At 49.2% G+C, this 9598-nt stretch overlaps 1 protein-coding gene across 2 annotated transcripts; it reads left to right on the top strand.

The window, feature by feature from the left end:
* The first annotated feature begins 2395 nt into the window (after positions 1 to 2395).
* Positions 2396 to 9308, top strand: CYSLTR1 (cysteinyl leukotriene receptor 1). Of its 2 annotated transcripts, none has more exons than XM_083884442.1 (2): positions 2396 to 2487; positions 6217 to 9308. In XM_083884442.1, exon 2 carries the CDS (start codon positions 6261 to 6263, stop codon positions 7299 to 7301), a length of 1041 nt encoding a protein of 346 aa, XP_083740568.1. In that variant the 5' UTR covers positions 2396 to 2487; positions 6217 to 6260; the 3' UTR covers positions 7302 to 9308. The 2 variants fall into 2 exon arrangements, with proteins under 2 accessions (XP_083740568.1, XP_083740567.1); XM_083884441.1 differs by lacking the exon at positions 2396 to 2487 and adding an exon at positions 3826 to 3840.
* The last annotated feature ends 290 nt before the right edge of the window (positions 9309 to 9598 follow it).

The raw sequence follows: 9598 nt of genomic DNA, 5'->3' as shown, positions 1-9598 counted from the left end.
GGATGGAGCAGCTTCTCAGAGCTGCCAGCATGTGTCACTCAGTAATATCAATCCCTAAAAACCAAGGGAGGATGGGGACAATGTTGGAAGTGTGAAGACAACTCAGATTCCCTCTGCTGGAGCTGGGTGCTGATAACACCGAGTCATGGGTTTGATCCCTGGATAAGCCATTCCTTTAAAAGTTGGACTCGATGATCATTGTGGGTCCCTTCCAGCTGAGAATATCCTGTGATTCTGTGAATTCCCTGTGCTGAGTCCAGGGAAGAAATAGACCCAACTCCAGGTGAGCATAAGGGATGATCTCCTGGAGCAGCAGATCCCACTGGGGGAAAGGAGCCGTGCAGAAGCTGATACAGCAAAGGGATTCCACATCCTTGGCAAGCAGCAGAAATCACTTCTTCAAATAAGGGGAAGCAAAGGAGGAGGGAACTGAAGCCATCCCACAGCAGCTGCTGACAGCACCGTTCCTCTGTGTGGTTTTGTGTCACCCAAACACCGACTCAGCCAGCCCGGGGCTGACCCCACTCCACAGCCCTGACCCAGCACTTCTCAGAGCACATCTCACCTGTTTCAGAATGACTGTGGGCTGGCAGCCTTCAGGGAATGGGATTTATTGCATTGAAAGGCTCTTCATCTCCACTCGCAGTGGAGGGATGCTGCTTATTTATCTTCTAAAAATTCTCAGTCTAAAATTCTCAGTACCCAGGGTTCCAACATGAGGACACCTCCAAACCTCCCCTTTCCCTCTGGTTTCCCATCCATGTGCAGTGGAAGCCTATCCCTGCCAGACCCAGGGACGCTTACTGTTCCAGTGCACTCCCCTAATTAACCCCCACCAAGAGCTTTCCACCCTCCTTCCTCTCTCTCTCTCTCTTTTTTTTTTTTTTTCTTTTTTTTTTTTTTTTTTTTTCTTTTTTTTCTTCTTTTTCCCCTTCTGCTTTCCTCCTATGCTTTGCTTCACTTCCAGGAGGGACATTCCTGGGATAATGGCTGAAGCCATGCACATTCTAGGTGTAGCTGGCTGAGTCCAGCTAACGAGGGCAGGCAGAACATTCCCAGGTCTCCATGCCTGATTTCAGGCATCACCACAGTCTTGCTTTTCTGGAGAAATCCTGCAGCTGACATTGCCCCTGGGAGTTCCCTGGCAGTGTCACATAGTCCAGCCCACTCCAAATATCTTGTGCCAAGCCTGAAGCTGGAATACCATCCTTATCCCAGGAGATTCCCAGAGAAAGGACTTATTTTGGGCAGTTACAGGAAAGGAAAGAGAATGCAACATTGTTAAGATGTTTCCTCACAAAACCCCACCTTTCTGCTCTCCCCTTCTGAAACAGCCAGAATGGGTGGAAGAAGTTGCCAGTGCTGGAGGGATTTTTCATTCACTCTTGAAAGTTTTTAGGATTTTAGGAAGTTGTCTGGAAGTCCTGTAGTAAAGAGATAAGCAGTGTGCTGGATCAGTGGCATTCAGGATACTCGAGGAAGGGCTCAACTTCTTGGAATCTGGCTGGAGTTTCAGGAATTTGGGGTCCAGGGGGAGAAGACAATGGCGTCAGTGCTAAATGACAACCCTAAAGCATGGTCAGGCTTTTCCCAGATTTGGATGGTCCCAGACAGATTTCCAAAGCCTCATTAGTGCCTTTATTCCTTATCCCTTTGTCCTTTGGAAAGGGAATCAGAGGAGTTACAGCTCCAGCACCAAATTGCTCTTATCAGACCTGATGGGGATCACTCTGTTGGGGTCTTCTTCTACCTCATTCCTCTGGGAATTCATCCAAGACTCCTTTTAGGAGTCCTGCCCTCCCCTTGCTCTCCTCTGGGTCTCCTCACATGTCGATATATCAGGGAGGAACCCCCAGTCCTGCCCTTCCAAATTCCACATGTTACTTTTGCCACTTGATGTCAGAACTGCAGTCTGAGCTCCTTGTGGATTCAGCATGGAAACCCTTCCCACCAAAACTCTGGATGCAATTCCAGCACATCTGGAGCAGCAGCAGCCCCCTTGATCCCACACTAACCTCAGTCTGACTTTGCAACTAGAAGTCTTCCTGTTCTTGAGAGTGAAAGGCAGAAAAGAAAAAGGAACAGAAGAAAAATAAAGAAAAAAAAATTTTGAGAAAGAATAATTGTGTAACAAAAAGCAGAAGGAATGGCCAGAAAAGGTAGCAAAAAAAAAAGCAGAAGAGTGGCTGAAGGGAGTAACAGCAAAATGTGCACCACAATTTAAAAAAACTCCAGAGGCAGCTCTCAGCACAGGAGATTGCAGGCAGTGCAAGGAATTGTCCAGTCTTGGAGGGTCTTGGACCTCCACCCCTGAAAGTCTTCAAAATCAGGTGGGACACAGCCCTGAGCAGCCTGGCCTGGCCTGGATCCAGCTGAAGATCTCCTGAGGTCCCTTCCAGCCTGAATTATCCCAAGATCCTGCAATTTGACTGTTCCCAACATCCTGCCAAGCAGCTCTCGGGAGCTGGACAGGCTTCCTGGGCACAGGTAGGTGAGGAAGGGTGGGAAGCTCTTGGAAAGGGCAGAGGGAAAAGGTGCATTTCCTTCTCAGAACCCTTCACTGTTCATGGAGAGGGAGGTCAAAGAGAAACTGCCACATCCACAGCACCATGGCTTTGGAAACTCCAAAAGGAGCCATAAAAATGGGGCTGGGGAAGAAGAAATGGCTGGGAATTCTCCCAGGCAGTCACACAAGGGCAGCACTGTGGGAGAGCTGTGCTGGTGTGGCCTCGCAGCAGGAAAACGTGGGGTCAGTGCTGCCAGCACTTGGAACAGAGCTGGACAGGCTGAGCCTGGGGACATCAGCACAAGGTGGGAACCAGGGAAGCCCTGAGGACAGGGAGGTGCCCATGAGGACAGTGACCCACCAGGTCACTGTGGCTTTAATCATGGAATGATTTGGGTGGGAATTGACCTTAAAGCCCATCCAGTCCCACCCCTGCCATGGGCAGGGACACTTTCCACTGGACCAGGTTGCTCCAAGCCCTGTCCAACCTGGCCTGAAACACTTCCAGATGCTCCAGTGTCCCACCACGGATAAAGGTTTCTTCCCCCAAAGGATCCTCCACTTGCCCAGAGAAGCCAAAAGCTGCTGGGTCCCAGCCCCCTGTGACCACCCACATTCCAGTCAAATCTGGGGATAGGGAAAATAGAAGAATTCCTTAACCCCTTAACAAAAGGTGGGAACAGCACATTATGCATCCTCAAAAGAAAGGCAATATAATAAATTGAAATTTCAGAGTGGGAGAGCCCATGCTTAAAATACTTAATACTGAGAAAAGTAATGATTCTTTTGATACAGCCTTGGAGTTTGTTTGGCTTTGTTTTGGGGCATTTTTTAAATTTTATTTTTGGTTTAGGATTTTTTTGTTGTTCTTTTTTGTCTTGACAAAACCACAGTTGTTTGGAAAAAAAAAAGATAGACAAATATAGCGTATTTTGGGATGCTGGAAGAAGGGATGATAAAGTCACCAGAATTCATCAGAATTCTGTTTTCCCTCCGACGAGCCCAACACCAAAAAGTCTCCCATAAACTATTTCCAAAGAAGGCTTTTAACTCCGATATCAGGGATGAGCCCCCTGCCAGTTTGAAGCAGAAGTAAAATAAAGAACAAAAACAAGGAGGGGACGCCGGCAGTTCCCACCGGACCGGGCACGGCTGGGACCCTTCCAAGTGCTGTTTCCTAGGAAGGTGGGAAAACTCTGGAAAAGCCGAAGGTTTCGGGGTCCCGGTGGGGCCGGGGCGGCGCGGGGGGCGGGGTCGGGGGCGCGCCCCGCTTTAAGGGCGGCGGGGGCGCGCCTGAGGCAGATCCGCGCCCGCTCCGACCCCGCAGCGCTCCGGTAAGGGCGGCACGGGGGCTGGGGGGTCCCGGGGTGAGGGGTCGGGCTGTGCCTCGCTGCCCCCCGGGTGGTGCCGTGTCCCGTTTGAGCCGCTGAATCGTCCCCGAAGCGCAGCCGCGCCGCTAATGAGCTGCGGCGTTAATTGGCGGCCGCTCGCCGCGATGGTCGCTCCGTTCCTGTCCTGTGTCCCCGCTCTGTCCCCTCGCAGCGGGGGATCTGCGGCTTGTGAGGGGAGTTTGGTCTTTTGGGGCATCCCCGTCCCTCCCCAAACGGGGAATGCAGAGCCCGGAGCGTTCCTGGGGATGGGGATGCTTCGCGTTTGTGCTTGGAAGGAAGGACAGCTGAGACTTCGTGCTTTTGGGCTGGGTAATTAAATTGAGTGTAATCTACTGGTGGCCAGAGCTGCTCCAAGGGCTGGAGCCCCTCTGCCCTAGAGCCGAGCTGGGGATGTTCACCTGGAGAAGAGGAGCCTCCAGGGAGACCCCAGAGCCCCTTCCAGTGCCTGAAGGGGCTCCAGGAGAGCTGGAGAGGGACTGGGGACAAGGGATGGAGGGACAGGACACACAGGATGGCTTCCCACTGCCAGAGAGCAGGATGAGATGGGATATTGGAAGGAAATTCTTTCCTGTGAGATCCTGACACAGGTTGCTCAGAGAAGCTGCCCCATCCCTGGAAGTGCCCAAGGAAGCTGGGGATAGCCAAAGGTGTCCCTGCCCATGGCAGGGGGGGAATGGGATGAGTTTTAATGCCCTTTCCAACACAAAGCAATCTGTGATTATATGACAAACTATAAATTTATCTGTGCTGCATCAGACCGGAAGAATAGCAGTAGTTTAGGGGTTTGGTCCCTTTGGGAATCTTTTCTCATCCAGTGCAGTTCCCTTTCATTTGTGCACATTCCCAGTGAGCCGAAGTCACCAGCACACAAATGGTTCAGTGAACCACGACTGTATAAATAAAAAAGTGGCAGAAGTAATGTTTGTCCTCAATTCATGATGCAAATGCAAAGCCTCAGCTGGGAAATGCTGTTTTTGTGGGATTCTTGTTGATTTTTACAGATGCCTTTCTGGGTGTGATACTCTCCCAGGCTTAAGCAGTTGGATTGTGAACACCAGTTTTCTTTTGTTTGCAAAACTCAAATTACACATAGAAATAAAATAGAAAACAAGTCTTGCTTGTCTTTTGGACAAATACTTTGAGTGGTTGTTTAAATTGTGGGCTGGTTGCTGGAGTTAGGGCCATAATGTAATAAAAGCATAAAAGATTCTTGAGACGTGGACTGGTGGCTTTGTTCAGGATTTCTAATGAACATCATCCCCTCTACGCTCGGGTGGTGACAGTCCCCTCGCTGACACCTGCTCAGCTTTAGTTCATTTGTGCATTGCAGATAATCAAAGGACTCTTTTAAAAGAGTGCAAACACCAAAATATCTGAAATTTGATGGACGCCTGGAAGGCTTGAGCATCCTAGAGTGGTTCAAAATTCTGACTTTAGTGAGTCCTGGGGGCAGACAGAGAATCTAATACTGCTGAGTTATTTTTATGTGTGAAAATACATTTAACAGCAATTTTGAGCATATTCATGGTACAGTTGTGGGTTCTCATGGCCAATCTTGACCCAGCTTCTGCTTTTCTTGTTGTGGTGGTGTCCTGTTATTTCAGCTGGTTCTTGTCCTGCAGTTCTGATCTTGCAGCTTCTCATGGTCTCAGGCTGCAAGAGAGGTTCTGCATTTGAACCATTAGAAACTGAAAATCAATCAAAAAGAGGGAAATCAGGGCTGAACAATTATTGGGATCCAGGACCGCTCCTCCTATTTTAAATTCCATAGTGCAGTTGTCACCCTTGTTATCCTTCTCTGCTGTTTTGCTGAGTAGCTGCCTCAGGTTTTGAGGAGTTAAGAGATTTTTTGGTAATTTAATGTGCGGCTGACTTGGCCTCAAGTTGCACCAGCGGAAGTCTAGATGGGATATTAGGAAAAATTCCTTCACCAAAAGGCTTGTCAAACCCTGGAACAGGCTGCCCGGGGAGTGCTGGAGCCACCATATGTTCCAAAACGTATGGATGTAGTAGCACTTGAGGACATGGATTAGTGATCATGGTGGTGAGTGCTTAATGGTTGGACTTGATGATCTCAAGGGTCTTTTCCAACCTTAAGGATTCCATGGTCCTGTGATGTGATTCCATGACTCTGCCACATTTTGTCACTCGTAACCAGCTGTGGGTACCTGGTGAAGAAAGGTGGGTGAAGTGGGGATGGGTCAGATCCATACCCCTTCTCAGCTCTCTCCTGAGAGAGACGACAGGTTTTTCCTCTTATTCCATCACGGACATTTATTTTCCTGTACTGCTTTACCTCACCTGCATTTTCCCCTCCAGAGCCTGACACCATCCCCAAAGAGCTGGTCCCTCAGCCAGGCACCATGACCGCGCCGTCCCCCAACCTGTCCTGCCACCACCACTCCATCGACGACTTCCGCAACAGCGTCTACTCCACGCTCTACTCCATGATCAGCATCATGGGCTTCGTGGGGAACGGCGTGGTGCTGTACGTGCTGATCCGCACCTACCACCAGAAAACGGCCTTCCAGATCTACATGCTCAACCTGGCCCTGTCCGACTTCCTCTGCGTGCTCACGCTGCCCCTGCGCGTCATCTACTACGTGCACAAGGGCAACTGGTTCTTCAGCGACTTCCTGTGCCGCCTCTCGTCCTACGCGCTCTACGTCAACCTCTACTGCAGCATCTTCTTCATGACGGCCATGAGCTTCTTCCGCTGCATCGCCATTGTCTTCCCGGTGCGCAACATCAGCCTGGTGTCAGAGAGGAAGGCCAAGTTTGTGTGCGTCGGCATCTGGGTGTTCGTCACGCTGACCAGCGCGCCCTTCCTGCGGAACGGCACCTACCAGCACGGCAACAAGACCAAGTGCTTCGAGCCGCCGGAGAACTCCCAGAAGACGAATGTGGTGGTGGTCCTGGATCTCATCGCCCTCCTGGTGGGCTTCGTCTTCCCCTTCGTCGTCATCACCATCTGCTACGCCATGATCATCCGCACGCTGCTGCGGAATTCACTGCGGAAGAACGAGGCCAACCGGCGCAAGGCCGTGTGGATGATCATCATCGTCACCGCCACCTTCCTGGTGAGCTTCACGCCCTACCACGTGCTGCGCACGGTGCACCTGCATGCCCTGCGCCTGCGCGGCCCCGGCTGCGGGGACACGGTGTTCCTGCAGAAAGCTGTCATTGTCACCCTGCCCCTGGCCGCCGCCAACTGCTGCTTCGACCCCCTCCTCTACTTCTTCTCCGGGGGGAACTTCCGGCAGAGACTGACCACGCTGAGGAAGGCGTCCTCCTCCAGCTTGTCACAAGCCCTCAGGAAAAAGATCTCCGTGAAGGACAAGGATGAGGAGCCCTTCGGAGAAAACCAGAAGGAGAATGGAAGGGCAGCTGTGGCTCCTTTGTAAGGAGGTTGAACTTTTCCCCTCGGGGCTCTGGTGGGGATGGGGATTTCCAAACTCTTCCTGGAGATGGGATGGAGGCTTTCTTTGTTGCAGTTAAAAAAAAACTGTGGACGGTCCCTGGTTTGTGTTACTTGGTGGCAGAGCCACTGCTGGGGATGGGCAGACCCTGGGACTCCCAGAGGCACATGGGACAGAGCAGCCACCACCAGCAGACCGTGGAGCTGCTGCTGAACTCCCAACCCCCTTCCAAGGCTGTATTTGGGCATTTGCTTTGTTCCATGACTTTCCAAGAGCGTTAATTCCCCGAGCCAGCAGGAAATGTAAACAAAGCTTGCGGCACGTGGGGAGCTCCTGTCAAAGAGCGAGGGCAGAGTTTTCTCTGGATCTTCAACAGCCGCCAAGTTATTCACACAGCAAGGCCATGACAATTCCTGCCCTGCTCCCAGCTGCCTCTGGATTTCGGTTTCTATGATTGTTATGTGTGTTTCAGGCTCCCAGGGCTGTGCCTGGGCTGTAAGTCGGGGTGGGCCCCTCCCCCAGCCTCACCAAGTAGCTTGAGGTGCCTTGGTGGGCAGCAGATTGGCCAGTATTTTCCCAATTTCTAGGAAAATCCATAGGATTATCCTTGTTCCTAAGCTATCCTGCACAGTGTGATACTGAAATTTCACAGTGCAGGATAGTTTAGGAATAAGGATAAGAGGGCAACTTTTTTCAGTGGGGCTGGTTCTGGAGTGATGGCTGCAGGATTCAGAATATCACTCCAGTTTTTGGGGATATTTTAGGTAAAAGTGGAGCTCTGTGTGCTCAGAGTCACATTTGCCTTTTTCAACTATTGACCAAGGGTGTTAAATTAATAAGAAATAAAAGTAAAGCTCTCTAGGATGTTTGATCCTCTTCCAGAGTGTTCACCTCATCCACACCTGGCAGCAAAGAGGCAACATGAGGCCCTTGGAAACATCTTTAGAAAGGGCTGGAGATCTAAAATCTGAGTCTGGATGAGATGTGGTGCTGCAAAAACATTGGGCTGTGCTTCTTCTCTCGAGAAGAAGTTCAAACTCTTGGATTGAGGGAAACATTCCTGTACTTTTCCAGGGGATCTGCAGGAAGATAGCTCCAGCTCTGTTGGAGCAGAGCCTGGCCAGAGATGTGCGATGCATTCCGACAGAAATAAAAATTCCCGTAGGATTAAACCTCTCAGCTGGAGAAGGAGTTGATAAATGAACAGCAAGTGTGTTTGGATATGGTATTTATGAAATTACTCCATGTTATCTTGAATAAAGAAAACAGTTTTAGTAGTGAAGAATAACAGTGACGAAAAGGAGTTTGGCTTGGACAGGCATCTGCTGGAGAAATTATCTGTACAGATAATTAGGATGTGAATTCTCTCTACACCACAGCCCCGGCTCAGCAAAAGGCACTTAAAAAACCAAATTCACCTCAAGATAAATGATGGATGTGAATTTCCAAGGGGATCTGAAATTCCTTTGTTAAATTTGAAAGATAAAGTAGTAGAGGGCTGAAAGCTGCTGCTGTTAGAGACCCCATAAACCCCCAGCAGGGCAGACTCAGAGTTCAATGCCAGAACTGCAAATTGTTTGGGGAAAATATATGGATGAATTGGCTAAAACTCATTTTCAAGGGTCAACACTGAGTATTCCACTTGTATTCCAGTATTCCAGACTTTAAAGGCATTGTACAAATAAAAGTCCTCGTGTATTTTTATTCAGAATGTGCAGGAATAGCATGCCCATTCCCAAATTTAAAATACTGTACAGTAAAGCTAAGTATGTGTATATATATATATGTATATATTGCAAAGCATTTTTATTGTACCAGAGGTATTTTTTAACCTTTTGCCTTTTTTTATTTGAACGAGACAATGTTAATGGCAAAGGAAATGGCAGCTTTTTTTTTATTATTTCTTTTTTGTGCAATAGGAAAGCCTGTTTTAAAAAACTTTACTGAAAATCAAGTGAAAATATTGCAAGTCAAATGTTAATTGCTGTTTTCTGTGGCTCGTTTGAAAGTCTCTGTTACAGATTCTTCTTCCCTACAATAAAACTTTACTTGCACACTGCACCAGAGTGTAATATTTGTTTAATAATAATAATTTATAATGGTGTAATAAACACTTAAAGCAGCACAGATGTTGCTGAGGTGTTTGGGGAGCTTTTTTGCTCCAGCCAAACTGGACTTTTTCATAGCTTGATTTCCCAGGATTTAGCCATCACCTGGAGCTGCTGCCTGGGGAGCTGTTGGAGCCAGAACACTTCTGATGGTCTTGGTAGACCTTGCAGCAG

This window comes from Zosterops lateralis, assembly GCF_965231275.1.
Source record: "Zosterops lateralis genome assembly, chromosome: Z".
In the NCBI taxonomy this organism is placed as follows: Eukaryota; Metazoa; Chordata; class Aves; order Passeriformes; family Zosteropidae; genus Zosterops; species Zosterops lateralis.
Note: the sequence above shows the minus strand (reverse complement) of the source record. Positions and strands in the feature narration are given on the sequence as shown.

What these genes read in the sequence shown, in the direction of transcription:
- CYSLTR1 (XM_083884442.1), top strand. Translation starts at nt 6,261, where the DNA reads ATGACCGCGCCGTCCCCCAACCTGTCCTGCCACCACCACTCCATCGAC.